This window comes from Camelus dromedarius, chromosome 13, assembly GCF_036321535.1.
Source record: "Camelus dromedarius isolate mCamDro1 chromosome 13, mCamDro1.pat, whole genome shotgun sequence".
In the NCBI taxonomy this organism is placed as follows: domain Eukaryota; kingdom Metazoa; phylum Chordata; class Mammalia; order Artiodactyla; family Camelidae; genus Camelus; species Camelus dromedarius.
In genome coordinates, this window is record NC_087448.1 from 61788608 (window position 1) to 61810286 (window position 21679).

General features: G+C 32.1%; 1 protein-coding gene across 6 annotated transcripts in view; it reads right to left on the minus strand.

Moving 5' to 3' along the window:
- NBEA (neurobeachin) overlaps positions 1-21679 on the minus strand; it is a 536299-nt gene that overhangs the window by 439939 nt on the left and 74681 nt on the right. For all 6 annotated transcript variants that reach the window (XM_031465874.2, XM_064493205.1, XM_064493203.1 and 3 more), the window contains exons 7-10: positions 20168-20287; positions 17501-17647; positions 1237-1434; positions 478-611 (exon numbers count right to left, since the gene is read on the minus strand). In XM_031465874.2, coding sequence (XP_031321734.2) covers positions 478-611; positions 1237-1434; positions 17501-17647; positions 20168-20287 — 599 coding nt within the window. The remainder of the gene's footprint in view (positions 1-477; positions 612-1236; positions 1435-17500; positions 17648-20167; positions 20288-21679) is intronic.

Sequence of the window (21679 nt, forward strand, 5' to 3'; positions counted from 1 at the left end):
AGTTAATATCAATTAATACTGGGCTAGTCTTTTGATAATAGCACTATAGATTAAGACCAGTATTTAAGATATAAATTATATAACTATCATTAAATACTATTCTTGAGAACAATCTTTACTCTGGTAATTCTGTTTAATCTGATAGGACTTCATGGACAATCCAAACCATGAGCATTTGCAAAGGGTAAAGTTAGGACTAACAGTTTTCTTCAACTGCATAAAATAATCTTTATGCTACAGGTGGTGAGAATTTCTAATTTATTATCAAGGAAGTCACTCCTTTGTGATCATAAAAATCTAAATGCCAAACTTTTTTATATTGTGTAAATATACATCTGCCTTAGTCCGAAAGAAACTTTTATTAGCACTTCAAAAATAAAAACCAGTATTATAATACATTTACACAGCACCAAGTGCACCATGCATAATCTAAGTGTGTGAAAAACACCATAAATTACATATTCAAAGAAAACTTACCAGACAGTTGTTTCTACTTGACTGTCATTGAGCTGCCGATTGTCTAGTTGTGCAAAAAGTGGGAAAAGCACTTGAATCCCTCCAATTGAATGAATTGCACTATGAATTGAATGTGTTACTATAGCTTTCACATCCTATGTTCAAAAACAAAAGTGTTTATTAAATTTTTCTGAAGTATAACATTATCACTATTTCCTTGTTCCAAATAACTCTGTAAGGAAATTAAATTAAACAGACATTTAAAAAACCCTCAATTGCATACACATAAAATAAAATACACATAAAATAAAAACTTGAAATGTCTTTGCTAATCACTTTTAAATGTTAAATTTTAGGTTGAGAGATTTTTACACTGAAAATATGAAGCTACAAACCAAAATGTATTTTAGAATAGGAGATACTGTTAATAGATTTAAAGGCACTCAGGTAATTTTGATGTTGGGGAGTTATACACTCTTAAAGCAAAGGTTTTTTTTTTTTATGTCTACAACTATCTCTTTAGCTCATTTACTGATTTTATTTCAAAGGATATAGAACATATAATACAACAGAAAAGATAGATTTCCTACTAAGGAGACAAGTCCTAGGTAAAATATATTGCCAAAAAAGGTAGAAGGCAAAAAAACGTCATTCAAAGAACTAGAAAACCAAAAGAGAAAAACACACAGCAAAGGGGGTTTATAGATGAACAATGTTTAATATGTAAAATAAAGACACAGTGTTGATGAGAAGATGAAGACTAAGCTATTATTCACCCACCTGGAGCATCAGAGCATGTGGGGAATGCACAAAAATCGATGCATTTTCCTTTGGTGATGATTCCAGGCAAAGCTGAGCATCAGTGGCCTTAGCGTTATACGTAAATGCGATACTACTTGCCAGCTTCCCATCATACAGAACCTGTTTATGATGTTCTGCCAAATGAATATCACTCTCAGATTTAAACTTGAAGGTGCTCTGAAAAAACAAAGCCTAAATTAAACACTCTTTAAATGTAACATAGTAACATAGTTTTAAAGCAGAGAAACATTTAAGATAACAGTTTGTTAGGACCCTCCCATGTGTCAGGCACTGGTTAGTGGCATATATATTGCTTTGTTATTCTCAGTTCAGTTCTAGGAGTTAAATTTTATTATGCTAATAAACAAACTCAGATCTTCATATTCTCATTTTTATTGTTTTTTATTATTTATAAAATAGATTTATTAGAAAAATATAAACCCAGATGATATTAAATGTAAATAGGATCTACCTTAATAATTTATAACATAAATTTAATTTTTCTGGTTAACACTTTCAAAAGTATTTATATAAGTAAATAGTGCCTCTCACATGAATTACTAATACAGAAAAATGGCTATCATTTGAGACTAAAAAATATTAATTCATAAAAATATTTGTCATTACTATAATAAGTATATCAAGATAGTGAATATCAATGGTACTCCACAAAAAAAAAAATCACAATAGCCATTTTAAACCCAGAAGAGATATTCATTAAAACATGTTACCATTTCATACAAAGGATGAGAAGATGTGCTAGCTGCAATAAGAAAGGCATCGTTAAAATTGTTAGAAATAGTTTAAATTTCTCTGCAGAAACTGAGTAAGTTCTGGGTCCATAATTATAGCATGTTGATTATAGTTCACAGTACTATATTGTATATTTGAAAGTTCCTAAGAAAGATTTTAAAAGTTCTCAACACATGCAAAAAATTGTAACTATGTGAGATGATAGATGTGTCAATTAACTTTAATGTGATAAATCATTTTGCAGTATAAACATATATCCAATCATGTTGTACACCTTAAACTAAAAAACAAGTTACATATCAATTATATTTCAACTAAACTGGACAAAAAGTTTAAAAAATTGAGAAACAAAAATTATTGTGTAGGGGGAAGGGTATAGTTCAGTGGTAGACTGCATGCTTAGCATGCACTAGGTCTTGGGTTCAATCCCTGGTACCTCTGTTTAAATAAATAAATAAACTAAATTACCAACCCTTCCCCTGCAAATTACTATGTTGTCTGTACAGTACAGTAAAGTTAAAAGCAGGAGCTTCAAAACCAATTAGACTTGAGTTTGAATCCCAACTCTATCACCTGTAGATGTGTCTCTATCCACAAGTTATTTGCCTCTTATCTGCTACATACCCAACACATAAAATAATGTAAATAAAACACTATGAACAATAACTGGTTCTTTAAAAGCAACTCAAAATGATAGCTACTATTAGCACTACATCCTTTCCTACTTAATATTATATACTTTCTATGTTAATTTTTTTATTTTCTAATAGACTTTTATTTTTTTAGAGCAGTTTCAGGTTTACAGCAGAATTGAGCAGAAAATAGAGTTCCCACATAGTCCTCCCCATCCACACACATATACTCCCCTTCCCTCATCAGTGTGGCATAATTTGGTACAATCCATGAACCAACATGGGCACATTATTATCAACCAAATTCCACAGTTTACGTTAGGGTTCACTCTTGATGTTGTACATTCTATGGGTTTTGACAAATGCAATTTTTTTCATAAATGTTACTCATAAAACATTTACCATAAATTTTATGGTAATGGCATATTGCATTGATGACAGTTGAATTCAGGTAACTGTGACATAGTTGCTTGAGGCAAAGCCTCACTGAGAAAAGTTTAATAATCCAAACTGGAATTAATGTAAATATGAGAAAATGCACCACAACACTGCTAAACTAAAGAAAGCTAAGTTCATCTAATTGTTATAAGAGCTGAGGCATGTAATTTTCTAAAACTAATCTCTGAAAACTTCACCAATGACAATATAGCCAATTTTTCATTGAATTTATGTTGGACAAATCTATTGCTTTCCCCAGAATCACTATGTGACAAATGTTACACAGTAATGACACTGCAAAATTCAATGAATCCTATTTCCTGCTGTATAATTAAAACAACGCTGCCCCTTGTACATTTTTCTCTTCTAAATGAATAAATAATTCATCTGAATTCATTAAAAAATAATCATTCAAACTCTAATATCACCAAACTACTCAAGGAAAATACATAAATATAATCAATCTAATTTCCTGCTAAAATTTTTTCGATAATTCCACATGAATGGAAAACCCAAATTCACCACCTTGATATTCAAAGGCTTTAGTAACTGGTTTGAACCTATGGTAATCATCCTTGCATTCCTCCATAAACCACTCCACTCCCTCTACTCTGTAGTCTACCATGAAGCCATGCCTGACTATGGACCAATCCATAAACACATCCTGTGCTCCCTTGCTCCTCTCCCTTGAATCATGCCCTCTGTCTCACATTATATCATCACATCCTGCTCATCCTTTCAAATTATTTATTTTTCCAAGAACTTTAAAATTTTTCCTTTTCTATGAAGAGTCACTAAAACTTCTATAGCTGGAAATAATCATCCTTCCAAAAAACGTTAATAGTATTCTCATTATATTTCCCTTGCAGTACACATATCAACTTTAAATTATAAACATTTACAGATACAATTATCTTCATTAAGAGAGTTTAAGCTTAATCATTTTTAATCCCCAAAGCTCAGAACAGTTACTTGAATATAATAATTATTCAATATATTGTTGAATTTTATTTAATTACATGCCCTACAATCCTTATTACCAGCCCTTAACAAGGAAGAAAGTAAAGATTATAGTCACAAGCATGCTGCAAATGGCACATGGATTAGCATAGAATATTTCAATGTGTGAAGTCAGTACTTCGACATAGTTGAAAATGACTCAACCAATCAAACCTCAAAAAGTTATGACATATATCAAATTAGCAGGAGTGCCAAGTACCAGCACTATAATTACTGCAATATTTTAAATATTAAACAAGAGAAACACATCACTGATACAAACCAATATCCAAGAGTATTATGTTTAATACCAAGAAGCTGCTTATATGAAATTAAGCAATCATTTGTGAATATCAAGCAATTTTATTTAACTCATTCTTTTAACATAAGCAAAAGTTCTTTTTTAACATGCATGTAGTCGCACAGAAGAATGGATATTTTGGCAGGTTGGAACTTTCAAAAATTAAATTGCAATAGTAATTAATATTATAGAATGATAAAAGATCAACTTTTTAGAAATGATTTGATAGGGAAAATGTGTGAATGATTACAATCTAGTAGAGGAAAACCCCTGGATTGTTTATACCACTAGTGTCATTGATTTGATCAGTGATTACTGAGCACCTGAGGATGTGGGCATAAACATCTTTTCTCACTGGGCTGGCTTTCCTAAGTCTCAAAACAACGGTGTGCCTTCTGGTCCTTCTCTTCTGTTACTGGCAACACCTGCTTTCTTTTAGGGCTCATGGCATCTCACACTGTACATGTACAGCACTGTCCTTGGCCAAGGACACACAGGGAACCCTGACAAAGACTTCTACCCCTACCCCAAGAGCTTGCTCCTTTTCAGCACCCTGCCCCACAAGTTCCAGCTGTTTCAGAAGCCCTGAATTCTGATCTCCACCTCAGCTCACCTGGACCACCTTACTACGCCTGATCTCCACCTCCTTGTGCCTCAATAAAAATATTGGCCCCAGCCAAGGCTGAGGTAATTATCAAACTCATATCAAAATGTTTTTCTCCTCTGAAGGATCTTTGGTCTGTGCTATGTGTATTGACAAATATCTAAAAAGAGATGTTTTATATATTTTGCCTATTTTTATAGTTATTTACAATTGTACGGCAAATCTAGTACCACTTACTCTATCACTGGAGTAAGGATGAAATTTTTTTCAATATTTTATTTATTGTTTGTTTTTGTTTTGTTTTGGGGGGAGGTAATTAGGTTTATTTATTTCCTTATTTACTTTAATGGAAGTACTGGGGACTGAACCCAGGACCTTGTGCATGCTAAGCATACCCTCTAACCCAGGATGAATGTTTTAAAAATCAATTAATTAAACAATAAATTTTGTAAATTGGATAGCAAGTTTTAAAACACTGTTTATGAAATCTAACTGTCATCCTCATAGGTAAAAGGAATCAGTTAAGGAGTACCAACTGAACAAAAAAGAAAAAAAAACAGCATTTTTCAGTTGGATGGATTCATAAAAGGTAATCAAGGGAAGATCAATCCCCACTAAAAGAAACAAAAGTCACTTAATTTATAGGAATTTCAAACTAATCTTAGAAGCTTCATGGACCTCTCTGAACTGGTTTTAAAGCTATCTTCTCTTTGAAGTATTTTCCAGTTCCTACAGTCAGAACCCTTCTCCATGATCACAAAGGACTTAGTGTTCACAGATTTTTATCATAATTATATGTTGATTCAATTTTACTTTTTGTTTTTTGTCTTTCTCCCTTTACTTCTCTGTAAGATCTTTAAAGATAATTTACAGTTTTACATCTTCCATAATGCCTATAATAGTGCTCTGTGCACAGAAAAGCTTTAATGAATGTCTTCTGAATTGTAAAATTGTATGAGAAAATTCATCCTAATGGAATCATTTTAGTTTTCCTCTAGTCAATTAAACACTACTTTTAAATGACTTTTTCTTATTCAGGAAAACTTCAGAATTTAGAATAAAATCATCCATCCCTAACTCTTAACATTAAAACCACACTACCCTATTTCATCTTCCTTAATTTTGGTCTTCCTTCTGGACACTAATCATAAAACTGTAGTTTTTCTATTATTACTAAAATCTACCATTTTCAGTTTTTGTCTATTTAAATATTTTTCTTTGGCTCTGTTCAGAGAAGCTGCACAGTTTTCCTTTATATATTGTATGTATAAAATAATTGGTTGTTTTGAGAAACAAAGGGGCCGTGAAGTATAAATACGAAATCACTCATGTCCTTTGTCCAACACTGAACTTGAAAACAAGCATTTGAGCTGAAAGTCTTGTACTAATAATTACTGATACACTTTATTTTATAATATTCAATGAATTTAAGTGAATTTAAGTAAATTTGGCTCATGATTACTATCCTTTAAAGACAATTAGTCTAAAGTAGTTTATTGATACTTCTTATCCTTTTCGTTTGTTTGCTTTTGGTGGTATTACAACTATAATACTTAAGAACTCAGAGTATATGGTTTCTAAAAATAATGATTGAAATAAAATACTGCAAAATGTATTGTAAAACACAGCTCTCCATGTCTGTATTTTAACACTGCTGGAATGTATGTACATTCCATTATCAGGCAAAAAAACTTTTAGTTTCATTTTGTTCATACTGCTTATAAAGGAAAAAAAAGTTTAAAATATTCTCTTAAAAGTTATAAAATATTTAAACTGCCTACTAAGATCTAACCTTATTTGGGAAAAAATGATCTTAATTTTTTCAGTCCATACTACAAAGATCATTATTCCATACTTTGGCTTACAGTAGCAAAACAATTTCGTATCACAATTAATTATATGTAACACATTAAGATTTTTAAAAATATGATGCAATTTAAATGACTGTATACAAACTTGTGGTTGCTGGGGGTAGGCAGGTGGGAAGGGACAGACTGGGAGTTCGAAATTTGTAGATACTGACAGGTATATATAGAATAGATAAACAAGATTATACTGTATAGCACAGGGAAATATATACAAGATCTTGTGGTAGCTCACGGTGAAAAAGAATGTGACAATGAATATACGTATGTTCACATATAACTGAAAAATTGTGTTCTACACTGGAAATTGACAACATTGTAAACTGACTGTAACTCAATAAAGTAATATTTAAAAAATAAATGACTGTAACCATATAATCCATTATGTAAATATAATAATTTTCTTATCTTAATCCCAGTTGTAGTATACAGATCACTTCTAAGTCTTCAAACATATTTTAAGGTATAGTAAGCAGATTTGTGCAAAAATATCAATATTTATTGGATTATTACTTTAAGGATTTTCAAAAAGAGAATTGTTACATAAAATTATATGAGTAGGATGGGGAAGAGAATGAGGAATGACTGCCAACAGCATGTGAGATCTTTCTAGGGTGATAGAAATGTTCTAAAATTGGATTGTGGTGATGTTTGCACAACTCTGTAAGATTATTTAAAATAATTTACTTGTATACTTGAATGAATTCTGACATGTAAATTATACTTCAATAAAGCTGCTATAATTTTTTAGAAGAAAAAAGAGGATGTGAACACATTTTTACTAGTTACACTCAAAGGAGTAATATATGACACAGCTTTCTTAAGTATAGAACACTTCAGTATATTTCAGTATGGAACATTATATACAACAAGAGCACATACATATTCTTTTCAAGAACACATGGAATAACCAGCAAAGAAGACACATATTTGAGTTCATAAAACAAACTTTAGCCAACTTCCAAAAACAAAATCATATAAATGAAATGTATACATTCTTTAAAAAGTAAAATTAAAAAACATTCAGAGAAGAAATACAAAATATGAATTCTGTGACATCAATTTACAAATCTGTATTTATAATTTTTAATTTTAATATAGAGAATACTCCAGGTGCAGATTCAATGGTGAGTTCTTGCAAATATTGAAGAAAAAATATTTTTTAAAAGAACACTAAAGTAGTCCATCCAGTAAATAAACAAATAATAAGCTCTGGAGAGGGAGGGGGGTATTAGTACCCAGACACACAACAATACATTGTCTAAAATGTCCATTTTCAAACCAAGCATTGAGAAACATACACGTTAAACAGGAAAACATGACCCATACACTGGAAAGGAAGCAGGCAACAGAAATTGCTAGTGAGAGCAACCAGATGTCAGATTTTAGAGAAAAAGACTTCACAGCAGCTGTTAAAAATACATTTGAAGAACTAAAGAAACCATAGTTAGGGAAGCAAATATAGTTATGATGACAACGCCACAATAGAGTACATCACTTAAGAGAGAGATACCGATATACACAAAAAAGAACAAATTCTAAGAGTTCTCTTTACAAGAAAAAAAATGTTTTCTTTTCTTTTCTTTTTATATATTGTATCTATATGAGATGATGGATGTTAGCTGAACCTTCTGTGATAATCATTTCACAATATAGGTAAATCAAATCATCATGCTGTATGCCTTAAACTTATACAGTGATGTGTGTCAATTACCTCTCAATAAAACTCTAAATACTGGGAAAGTATTAATAAAATTACTATTGTATTAAAATATTAATAAAATTGGTACTTTAAAATATTAATCAAATTGAAATTTAGTATTATTTTCTAAGAGAGAAAGATACTATAAAAAACAATCCAAATTGAAATTCTGGAGTTGAAAAAGGTAACTGAATTGAAAAATTCTCCAGAGGGTCTCAGCAGTAGATTTGAACAAGTAGAAGAAAGAATTAGCAAATATACAGATAAACTGATAGGGATTACACAATCCAAAAACCAGAGAGAAAAAAGAGTGAAGAACGATCAGAGCTTAAGAAAAATTTGGGAAATAACCAAGTAACATATGAAGAATGAGAATACCAGGAACAGATAAGAGAAGGATAAAAGCAAAGAAATCCAAAACAGAAAAATCATAGTGATACTGAAAGGTAAAGACAAGGAGAAAATGTTAGAAACAGCATGAGAAAAATGACTCTTTACTTAAAGAGAACAACAATATGATCAACAGCAGACTTCTCATCTGAAAAAAGCAGAGGCCAAACACAGAGGAATAAAACATTCAAAATACTCTAAGAAAAAACTATTAACCAAGAATTTACAACCAGCAAATCTAGTTTTCATATCTAAAAGGAAAGTAAGATACATTCCCAAACAAATAAGAACTGAGATAATTTGCTGCTACCTGACCTATCTTACAAGAAATACAAAGGAAGTCCTTCAAGCTAAAAGTAATTGACTCAGACAGTAATTTGAATCCACATGAAAAACAGAGCACTAGTAGTCATAGTTATAAAAGATGGTATAAATGCATATTTATTCTTTTCCCCCTCTTAACTATTTCAAAGCAATTTTATGAAATAGTATGTATACAATGTATGGTTTTGCTTATAACACAGAATTGTAACACATTTCCTAATAACAACACAAAGGAGATGGGTGGGAAAGCCATAATGAGCTAAGGAAATGACTCCAGGTGGTAACTGAACAAATGAGGAAATCCATAAATGAAAAATAAAGTTAATATAACAAAAGCTATAAACATACAGTTGATTTTCTTTCTTCTCTCAGCTTCCTTAAAAGACATTCAATTACATAATGTAATAATTACAATAATGTAATGTTGGGTTTGTAACCAATACTAATATGTACCATGTGTAACAATATCACAAAAAGAAGAAAAACACAATAGATCTATAAGGAGAAACATTTCTGTATCTCACTGGAATTAAGTCAGTGTAAGTCTGAAGCTGAGTTTGATAAGCAAAAATGTAAATGCTAAGTCAATGCTACCATTAAGTAATAAGTAAAAACAAAAAAAAGGAGTGAAAAATTATTAAATGAAAATGCTACATTAGACAATATTCAACTCGAAAGCAGTAAAGGGGGAATAAAGGCATAAAAAGAATATGAGATAAGGGTAACAAAAATAAAATGACAGATATAAGTCCAACAACATTAAAGGTGAATGGAATAAACAATCCACTCAACAGGCAGAGATTATTAGACTGGATAATAAAATAAGATCCAACAATGTATTTCTATAAGAGTCATACTGTAGATTCAAAGTCAAAAACAGATTCAAAGTAAAAGCAATGGGAAATTTATCAACAAATCACAAGAAAGCTGCAGTGGCTGTACTAATATCAGAGAAAACAGATTTTAAAGCAAAATATTAGAGGTAGAGTGACATTTAATAATAATAATAAGAGTCAATCTATCAGAAAGATAATAACATATGTGCACCTAACAACTGAGCACCAAAATACATGAAGAACCTGACAGAAATGAAGGGAGAAATAGACAAGGTAATAATAATAGTTGAAGACTTCAATTTCCAACTTGAATAGTGGATAGGATAACTAGGCACAAGTCAACAAAAAAACAGAAGACTTGAACACTGTAAGGTGATTAGACCTAAAAGACATTTCTATAACACTCCACCGCAGAACAGCAGAACATGTAATTCTTAACTGTACATCAAATATCAGATAGACCAATGTTAACCCATAAATCAATCCTGAATAACTTAAAAGGATAAATATAAAACAGAGTACATTCTCTGACCAAAATGGAATCAAATTAGAAACAAATAGGAAGAAATTTCAGAAATTCAAAAATATTGTAGAAATAAACACCAAATTGCTAAAAAAAAAAGTGTCAAAGAAGTCAAAGGGAAATTATAAAATATTTTGAGATGAATGAAAATAAAGATACAAATATCAAAATATAAGCAGGGTCCAAAGCAGTACTTTGAGGGAAACTTAGCATTATAAGTACTTATAATAAAAAAGAAGACCTTAGATCAAAAAGCAAGTCTTTCACCTTATGAAACTGGATAATGAAAGAACAAACTAAACATAAAATAAGAGGAAGGAAGAAAACACTAAGAATTCCAGGAAAAATTACTGAAATAGAGAATAAGAAAAACAAAAGAGAAAACACAACAAAATCAAAAGCTGGTTCTTTGTAAAAGTCATCTTAATAAACGCAGAAAGGGCATTTGACAAAATCCAACACCCTTCTATTTTAAAGAATTCAGCAAAGTAGGAATAGAATGGAACTTCCCCAATCTGATAAAAAAGTATCAATGAAAAACTCACAGCTAACAATACACTTAAAGCTAAAAGACTGAAAGCTTTGACCCTAAGACCAGAAACAAGACAAGGATACCTGCACTAATGTTCTTTCTGTTCAACATTATACTAGATTCTAGACAGGACAATTAGGCAAGAAAAGAAATAAAAAGCATTCAGATTAGAAAGGAAGAAGTAGAATTACCTCTATTTGCAGACGACATAATTTTATATATAGAAAATCCTATAGAATCCAGACATACACACTAAAAACTATTGGTGCTAATAAATTCAGCAAAACTGCAGGATACAAAATCAAAACACAGCAGGATAGGAAGCACAACTGCCTAGGAGGGTACCTGGCATGCGGTGTCCCAGAGTCCCAGAGAGGTGACATGACATCTAAACAAGAGGGCTGCCCAGCAGCAGGTGAAGAAGGCTGCAGAGCAAGAATAACATGGTGGTGCGGGGTGAGGAAATCTGCTGAGAGCCTGGCCAATGTGGGAACTGGAGCAGATGAAGGATTAAGAAGGCATCTGTGAGGGAGTGAGAGGTGGCTAGCAAATAATGCCACAGCCTGCCTCAGGTGAAAAGGCCATCCATATGGAAAATAAAGGAAAAACTGAGAAACTGTTCTACTGAGCAGACTAAAGACATATTATAATGTAAGTGCTGTGAACTAGATCATTTTCCTATAGAGGACATTATGGGACAACTGGCACAATTTTAATGGGGTCTGAGAATTAGATGGTGGTAATACACTGATGTTAATAATTATGTGAAGAAATGTTCTTGTTTGTACAAACACAACATTCAGCAATGACTGGACATCATGTCAGGGGAAAAAACTGCTTAGTCCTATGCTTGTAATTTTTCTGTAAGTTTCATTTTAAGTTTAAAAATGAGAAAGAAATAAAGGAGATGAAAATTCAAGAGAAAGTGATAACATTAAAGATGAGCAAAATAAATCAAACATGTATAGTAAAGTCTCTGAAGAAAACTAAAGCAGAAAAAAAGAAAAAATTATAAACAATATAAAATATTTCTTAAAATATAAGAAGATACAAGACTGCGTATTAAAAAGCCCATACCACTTAACTGAAATCAACTCAGAATAACCAAGATATAATCTAGCAAATCTGCAGCATTTAAACAAAAAAGGAAAAAAAAAAATCCTTTGAACATGTAGGCAAAAATAGCAGGAGCTTTACAACAGAAAGGATATTAGACTGTCATCAGACTTTCAACAAAAACACTTTAAGCCAGAAGAAAATTAGTAACATATTTGAGATGTAGAAAGGTTACCCAAGGATTTTATAGCCTAGCAAATGGCTATCAAACAAAATGGCCCTCAATAAACCAATACTGATTACACACGTCTCAAAAAATATTATTCCATGAGTTCTTCCTGAGGAATGGGCTTCAGATACCCAAAACACATCAATATAAGGAATGTGATGACCCTTAAAAATATAGGTACTTACAGAACTATGACTAAATAAGACTTTAAAGATGAAAGAATAATATGCAATAACTATGTGCACTCACAATGTAGCTAATCCCTTGTATTCGTTTGCTAGGGCTGCCATAAGAAAGTACCAGAGCCTGAGTAGCTTAAACAACAAAAATCTATTTTCTCAAAATTCTGAATGCTAGAATACAAGGTCAAAGTATCGGCAGGGCTGAATTCTTCTGAAGTCTCTCTCCTTGGCTTGTAAATGACTGACCCCTTCTCCCTGTATCTTCACGTGGTCTTCGGTGCCTGCCTGTGTTCTAATATCCTCTCCTTATAAGCATAACATTCATATTGTGTTTGGATCCACCCTAATGACTTAACTTTACCTCTTTAAGGACCTTATCTCCAAATATAGTCACACTCTGGAGTTACTGGGAGTGAGAACTCTAACACATGAATTTTGGGGGTATATAATTCAGCTCACAATATACCTCAAAAATTCAAAATGGCAAGGAGAATAGAGAGAGCATATGCAGAACAAATTAACTTTTTTCAGTAATTACACCAGTAGGGTATATTGGTATTGCTGTTCTTAGACTGTTATATGTGTAATTATGGGCTTTTCTAACATCATCTGTTTACTTGCCAGTGAGAATTCTCAAAGGGGAAGAAAGGAGATACAGATTTAACGAAGACAAGGTCAAGATGAAACACAAGTCCTACATTCACCACTAATAAAAACTAGGGGTTCTTGAAGTAATGGCTGATTTCAGGACTGAAACAACAAAATGTTCAGGATGAGCCAGAAACAGCGTCATAGGAACTAGCAAGGAAGCTATCAAAGATACAAGGTCATCTCACAGAATACAAACTTGTGGTTGCCAAGGGGGCGGGGGGTGGGAAGGGACAGACTGGGATTTCAAAATGTAGAATAGATAAACATGATTATACTGTATAGCACAGGGAAATATATACAAGATCTTATGGTAGCTCACAGCAAAAAAAAATGTGACAATGAATATATGTATGTTCATCTATAACTGAAAAATTGTGCTCTACACTGGAATTTGACACAACATTGTAAAATGACTATAACTCGATAAAAAAAAATTGTTAAAAAAAAAAAGATACAAGGTCATGTCAAATGGACTAAGGGACCAACCAGAAGAGATATCCATTTTCCAGAGTTGGAATAATTTGAACTTTCAAAAAACAAAAAAAACCCAACAACTTATATAGCCTGAAACACCTCAAATACATTTAAATCCATGAATTTATAAATGACACTTTAAAAATACTAACTGGAGGTCTTTGACTAATAAGGGAACAGCATTAGACTATATTATTTCCCCTCAGTGGTCACTAGGCAGCATTATTATTCTTAGTTGATAGAAGAGAAAGTTGTTAGTATTTACAAAATGTAACTTAACTGGATTAAAAACCTGATAGGAAGATAGGAATACCCATTTTAAGTCCACTGGGTAAAAATTTTATTTAAATATGGATAATAAAGCTTGCTGAGGGCATTGCACTGGGGGAAGGAAACCAGAACATTAGAAAACCAGAGCACTTTTCTTGTCATCCACTGAAATTCTAGTATTTTAAACATAGTATAGCTATAAAGTAGTATGCCTGATATTCTAAGGCGAATATAGCTAAACAAAGATGATCAAATGAGTGGTGTACTTTGCAAAAGAATCACCTTATAAGTACTTATACCTATATTCTATAACTCAAAATGTTCCTTAGTTCTAAATTTTTAAAAAATATTTTCAGAATCTACAGGGTTTTTTTAAAGACCTTTATTAATAGATGTTGCAGTTTGTTGATCTTTTTTTGAAAAAAAATCATGCTGTAAACTTTTATTACAAATTAAAAATGAGGCTCTTCACTCCCTTACACTATACACAAAAATAAACTCAAAATGGATCAAAGACTTAAACATAAGAAGAGATACAATAAACCTCCTAGAAGAAAATAAAGGAAAAACATTATCTGACATACATCTCAAGAATGTTCTCCTAGAACAGCCTACCCAAGCAATAGAAGTAAAAGCAAGAATAAACAAATGGGACATAATGAAACTTACAAGTTTCTGCACAGCAAAGGAAACCAGAAGTAAAACAAAAAGACAACCTACGGAATGGGAGAAAATTTTTGCAAATGAAACCAACAAAAGCTTGATCTCCAGAATATATAAGCAGCTCATACGACTTAACAACCCAATCCAAAAATGGGCAGAAGACCTAAACAAGCAATTCTCCAAAGAAGAAATACAAATGATCAATAGGCACATGAAAAAAGTGTTCAATATCACTAATTATCAGAGAAATGCAAATCAAAACTACAATGAGGTATCACCTCACATCAGTTAGAATGGCCATCATTCAAAAATCCACAAATGACAAATGCTGGAGAGGCTGTGGAAAAAAGGGAACCCTCCCACACTGTTGGTGGGAATGCAGTTAGGTACAGCGACTGTGGAAAACAGTATGGAGATTCCTCAAAAGACTAGGAATAGACTTTCCATATGACCCAGGAATCCCGCTCCTGGGCATATACCCAGAAGGAACCCTACTTCAGAGTAACATCGGCACCCCAATATGCATAGCAGCACTATTTACAATAGCCAAGACATGGAAACAGCCTAAATGTGCATCAACAGATGACGGCATAAAGAAGATGTGGTATATTAATACAATGGAATACTATTCAGCCATAAAAACCAACAACATAATGCCATTTGCAGCAACATGGATGTTCCTGGAGAATGTCATTCTAAGTGAAGTAAGCCAGAAAGAGAAAGAAAAATACCATATGACATTGCTCATATGTGGAATCTAAAAAAACAAACAAACAAACAAAAAAACATAAATACAAAACAGAAACAGACTCATAGACATAGAACACAAAGCTTGTGATTGCCAAGGGGGCAGGGGGTGGGAAGGGATAGACTGGGATTTCAAACAGATAAACAAGATTATACTCTACAGCACAGGGAAATATATACAAGATCTTATGGTAGCTCACAGAGAAAAAAATGTGACAATGACTATATATATGTTCATGTATAACTGAAAAATAATCTGATTTTCATTTGCATCTTCTTTACTTTCCTACACTCTCTGAATTTCCAGAAATTAACTTTTGAATGTCAAAATTATTTTGCAGACACCGGTCTGATAGTAATTGCACTCTTTAATATTTAAAAGTTGAGAAAATGCACATGCACCAATGGATACAATCGACCTCCATTAACAAAAGGGGCCCAGTGGCCTATGCCTATAGGCTGGGAACTTTCATAACTGAGAAAAATAGTTTTTCATGTGATGACTCAAATTTATAGGTATTTTCTTTTAAAAGATCTGACGCTGATAAAGGTACTCTATTGTCCATGTTAGGATGCAAGGGATAGATTCTTTATCACGTGAGTACTTCTGTACAGAACACAGTGACACAGGGTTACTACTCACTTTCACTGGTAGTACAAAAGAACAGGATAAGAAAGCCATATGACAAATAACTAAGTTTGCAAAGTGGTTCAGGACAATGTTTGCTCCTTTCTGAATGTGGAAAATATGTAATTGTTTATGTTTAACCTTTTTTCCTTTTTGTTGCCAAAAGCTCCCATCAATTCTGAAATTTCACTATAGCAATCATAGTGTATTTACGGTTTGCATATCTGTATTTTCTTGATTTTCTACCTTTATTTATATTTCATTGGCTTTTCACTTTAATTTCATTGTTAGTGCTTGAAGAAAGCCACTTCAAATATTAATATGGAACAAAGCAAAGAAATATGAAAGGAAGGCAACTTGCGTATTAACCCAAAAATCTGGATTACAGAAACACTCTCAATGCACAGTCAACAAACACGTGGCGGAACTAGGACTCAAACCCAACAAAAGGACCAATGAAAGAAAAACTAGCTATGTCAGCACACATTCATTTCTAGGAAGAGTAAAACAAATAAAATGATATGGACAAAAGATGGTAGCAAGTACCGTTCCATTGACATAAAAATGATAGCACTTTTGTCATTCAGTATTATTATGGTTATTAAAATCACTGGGACCAGAAATATCTTTTAATTAAGAGTAAATTCAGTCACATGTCCAATTATATAGAACAGAAAAATTAAAACAGAAATATTAATGCAAAAATACAAAGGCAAAAGAAGAAATATTTTTAGTGTTTTGTACTCCTAAATTTCCATAACACAAATTTCACACTAATTATTTAAACACTAAGTTTAAAAAAAAAATGAAACACATGTACTTCAGAATTATAAATACTGTAGTTCCAAACAGCTTGGGATATCACAATTCCTGATATGATTTAAACAAAACTCATGTATTTCCCTAGCCAGGTATACTGCCCATTAAAAACTAATTCATCTGTGTAAATGTAATATCTTGCTTAAAAAAAAAGTCACTCCTGTACCCACTTCCTTGCCATAGCAAAGGACAAACAAAAGCAGGATATAAAACTGAATAATTTCAGCTACATATAATATTTTGTATCATTTTCCCTCTGAATCAATAACTATTCTTTTTGGGTTATCTCTAACATTTCAGTTGTTCATAATATAGTTTATAAATTTCAAAATTTGAGATTTCAAGGATCACATTTAAGTAATAGGGTTTTATAAAATTTATTATTTCAGAACCATGTCAACAAAAGCTACAGCTTCAACATAAGAAAACATTCTAAAGAATAAAAAAAAAGTTCGTGAAGGGAAAATAGTTAAAAAGAGAAAAAGCTGAAACATATTAACTCAGCTCCAAAATAAAGGAATGACTTTTAAACCACAGTAAAGAAAGAAAATCACTATATATTCTATCATATCACGTTTCTTATCTAAAACTTTCCATAGAATTTATAATAAAATGGTTTTACTACCTTATATCCAGGTCCTAACTGATGAATTGCAAATATCTGTGCAGGGTTGAGGGCTTCGCTGAACACATACACGGCACCAAGCTGACCACAGAATACCCTATTTGCATCGGCAGTTTCTGAAGATCCGAGAAAGCACTTGTCATAGCTCTATTTTTAAAAAGGTCATAGAAAAATCAAATGTTTTATTTTGTAATGGCAAAATACTTAAGGATACCTGCCTTCATTATCAGGAATACCATAAAGCATAACAATAATATCAGAATAAAGTAACAGTTAAGACTCTATGGAGTATTTAATAAAAGCCAACTAAAGTTTTCATAGGAAAAGTTAATCAGTCAAATGTTACATATTTCAGGGGAAGCAAACAAACAATAATCATTGACTCAGCAATCACTTGACCAGCTTTCTAAATTGTACAGCTAAAAGCAAAAGGGCTTATAACTAATTATTTACAAACGTAAAAGTAATTTTAAAACTGTTATGATTTCAATTGTCCATACAGTTACCTGAATCAAGAGAATGACTATTCTAAATTTTAACCGTAAATACATAGGACTGAATTTTTATATTTTACCTAATTTCTCCACTAGGGATGTATTTCTCTATTTCTCTATTTCACTCTTACATGAGTACGCATTATGCAGACTCAAGTAAACAATAACCACCAAAATTTGCTCACTACAGTGCTCTTCATCTGGGGAGTTCAGCACCTAAGAAGTCACATTTGACGAGACTCTTAAAATCACTTCTTAAATCACACCTAATACTTGGCTCCACCTATCCAGACCAGTGAAAGTAGTCACTGTCCAGTTTCCTTCTCCCATCCTCACATTCTATACCTGAATCATAAGTAATTGTGAATGAGGTACAAAGAAAGAATGTCCTCATAAAATACCTCATCTTTAATTAAAAGTACAGGATCTCACGACTGCATAATGTACATGCACATATGTGTTACTGTCCAGGCCTCTCCATTTCTTGGAATACTATTGCAAATAATTCAAAAATCTAAGTCTTTTCTTCCTTTCGTTTTTTGTTTTTTTTTTTTTAATATGACTATAGAGTCAGTGACAGTCAACAAAATAATTCTATAATAAAAAAGACTGATCTCTTTGGAGGGCAAATATAAAACAGAATTTCATCTGAATATTCTAATTCTGACAAAATCATTCTCAGAAATATTTACTGACTGTGACCCAACTATGAGTTTCTAGGAAATAACAAGCAAGCTTTTCCTGTAAAGGAATAGATAGTAAGTATTTCAAGCTCTGCAATCCACATCTGGTTTCTGTCACAGATTCTTCTTTGATTTTTGTTTGATTTTGCTTGTTTGAGTCTTTAAAAAAAATTCAAAAATATAAAAACCAAGATTCTTAGTTCCTAGGTCAATCAAAAAGATATCAAGGGTCAGATTTGGCCCATTGGGTACAGTTCGCCAACTCCTGAGCTGGGGAACAAACTATGGACTATGCACACTTGCTATTTAGGAGAATACAAGACAGAACAAGACCCAATCTCCCACCCTAAGGAGACTGAAGTCTAGAAAAATGAGAACAATCTTGGGAAGTGAATTTTGTTAAAAAGATGCAAGTTTTTATAAAACCATGCATGCCGGTAGGGTTGTAATAATAACTGGGCTTGGAAGTCCTTTGGGTATTAGAACATATCTCTTACCTTGTCTCTGACAGGCCAGGATGGAGACAAGGAAAGGCCCAAAACAGAGAAATAAGAGCTCTTGAGGTTTTAACCCTAGACATCCTCTGTCTAGAATCCAACTGTGCTACCTCCTCCACAGCTAACATGCCGGCTGAAACTAACATTATCACTTTGTAATTATCACAATAATTTATGTAACTTATTTCCCTGCATCTGTCATTATTTCCCTTCAAAATAATCTCAATACTGTAGCCTGAATGATGTTTTTAAAATATTAGCCAGCATCATGTCACTTGTCTGCCTTAAAACTTTCCAAAGATTTTTATGTTGGGTAAGAAAAAAATTCAGGCCTTATCTCTGCACATAAAGCCCTAAATGATTTGCCCTTCTCCTGTCTGGCTAACCTCATCATTTAACATCATTCTCTCCTTCCTCCCTCTGTTCTACACAAACTGGCTGCTTTGTTATTCAATGAACTTTCCAGTTCTGCCTCAAAGCCTTTGTACTCACTGTTTCCACTGAATGGGAATTTTTCTCCACATGCCTTTCTCCCTCCACTCTTCTCACTAAGACCATCTCTAGACCATCTAGCTTTTCCCTTTCCACATCTACATTCTTTATACATGTTCCCACTTAATTTTTCCCCATGGTATTTATTACCATTTATCTTATAAATGATAGGAACATGTTACACTTGTTTATTCTGTTTAAGGTCTTCCTTAACATCAAAATAAGGCATAAGACATCTTTTAATGCCTGAGATTCTGAAAATAACAGAATACTGCATATATATATGTTTGACCTAATACTTAATAATTTGGCCAAGTAATTTTATTTTTTTGCATCATTAATCACGTCTTTCAGCAATTTAATTATACTAAATTAAGACTTAAAAATTCACTTAATAGAAAAATACTTTTGAAGTAAAACTATTACCTTTCTAACAAACTATTATTCAATTCATGTTATAAACACTCAAATACATGAAAACACAGATAAATAAAAACTTACATCATTTGTGTTAACATGCCAAGCCATATCACCATAGGATACCAGCTGTCCATTAACATAACACCGAATTTCACTGTTCCTCCATCGATTGTAAATGTGGACAATGCTGATCATATACCACTAAAATGAAAAAAAAATTAGAGTATCAATATGTAATGTTTAATTATTACTGTCTAAAAAGTAATCATAATATTTACACTACACTATAAAAAATTGCTTGAAGGAATATTAATGATCATCCACTACCATTTCTTCAAATTCCCTCTCCCATTTCTCATTTTAGAGATGAAAGAAATGACTCATAAAGAATAAATTTGTGATGGAGAGAGAGCAAGGACCCTTTGAACACGAATAATATTTCTTCCATTCTACGAAGATCCAAAAATTGTGAAATTACAATTGCATTTGTGCTTATTCATTTAATAACATTAGCACTGCACCAGGCACTGCAAACACCCAGCTTTGACAGACAGACCATAAGGTCCAGCTCTCCTGGAATTTATGGAGCAGTGGAAGAGCCATACATTAGACAAGTAAACAAATACAGAAGTATAAATCCTGGTGATTACTGTGGGGGAAAAAAGAACAGTGTAAACTGAGAAAGAATAACCTAGGATTCTTTGTATTGCATGCTCAGGAGAGAGCTGTCAAAGGAACATTTTAACATTTCTAAGATTTCGATAATTTAAATCCCACAATTTAGAATTATTAAATCCAGGAATAATTATACATTTTAAGTTAATAATGTATGACTATTAATTAAGAAATAAGGAGTGAGTTTATACTGAGCTCTAATTTTACAGTTACTAGTGTCAACAAAAAGCATTTTAAAGTCTATTTTGATACGAAATGATTTAAGTTCTATAATAATTTGTGGATCCAACCTTTAGTCTCTTCAGAGTTAACAGCCTAATGCAGAGAATATAGAAATATTATTTCTAAACTATAGAAAAATACAAATGACTTATAGATACTTAAACAATTATGCTTTCAGTTGGAGAGGAATTATACTAGTTTTCCAACAAAACATAAAAATATAAAATTCAAACTTTTTGTTCTCCAGATTACTTAAAAGCACTATTCAATTATTTCATACATACTTTGCAAAACATAAAACCATAATAGTAACTCTCAACCACTAAAACATTATTTATTTCAAGATATCTGAAATACTTTGAACAAAATTCAATTTCATGCATTTTGATTTAGAAAATAAAAATAGCACACTGAATAACTCATAGAAGACAGTAATACAAAATTACACTCTTCCTCAATGACAAAAAAAAGTCAGGTCAAAGCTTTTAAAACTCCTAAAACACATGTCTTTTTTTAAAGTTGCTTTATTCTGGATCATCCTTAATTTATTGCAAACTGAGGCTTTTACCTGATCAGAAAGTAACATATATGTTAACTCTGATTAAAAAATCAGAGTCAAAGAAAAAAATCTTTAGTCATTTAACAACTCATGTTTCTAAACATTATAAAATTACCAAGAAGAAGCCATAAAATCTG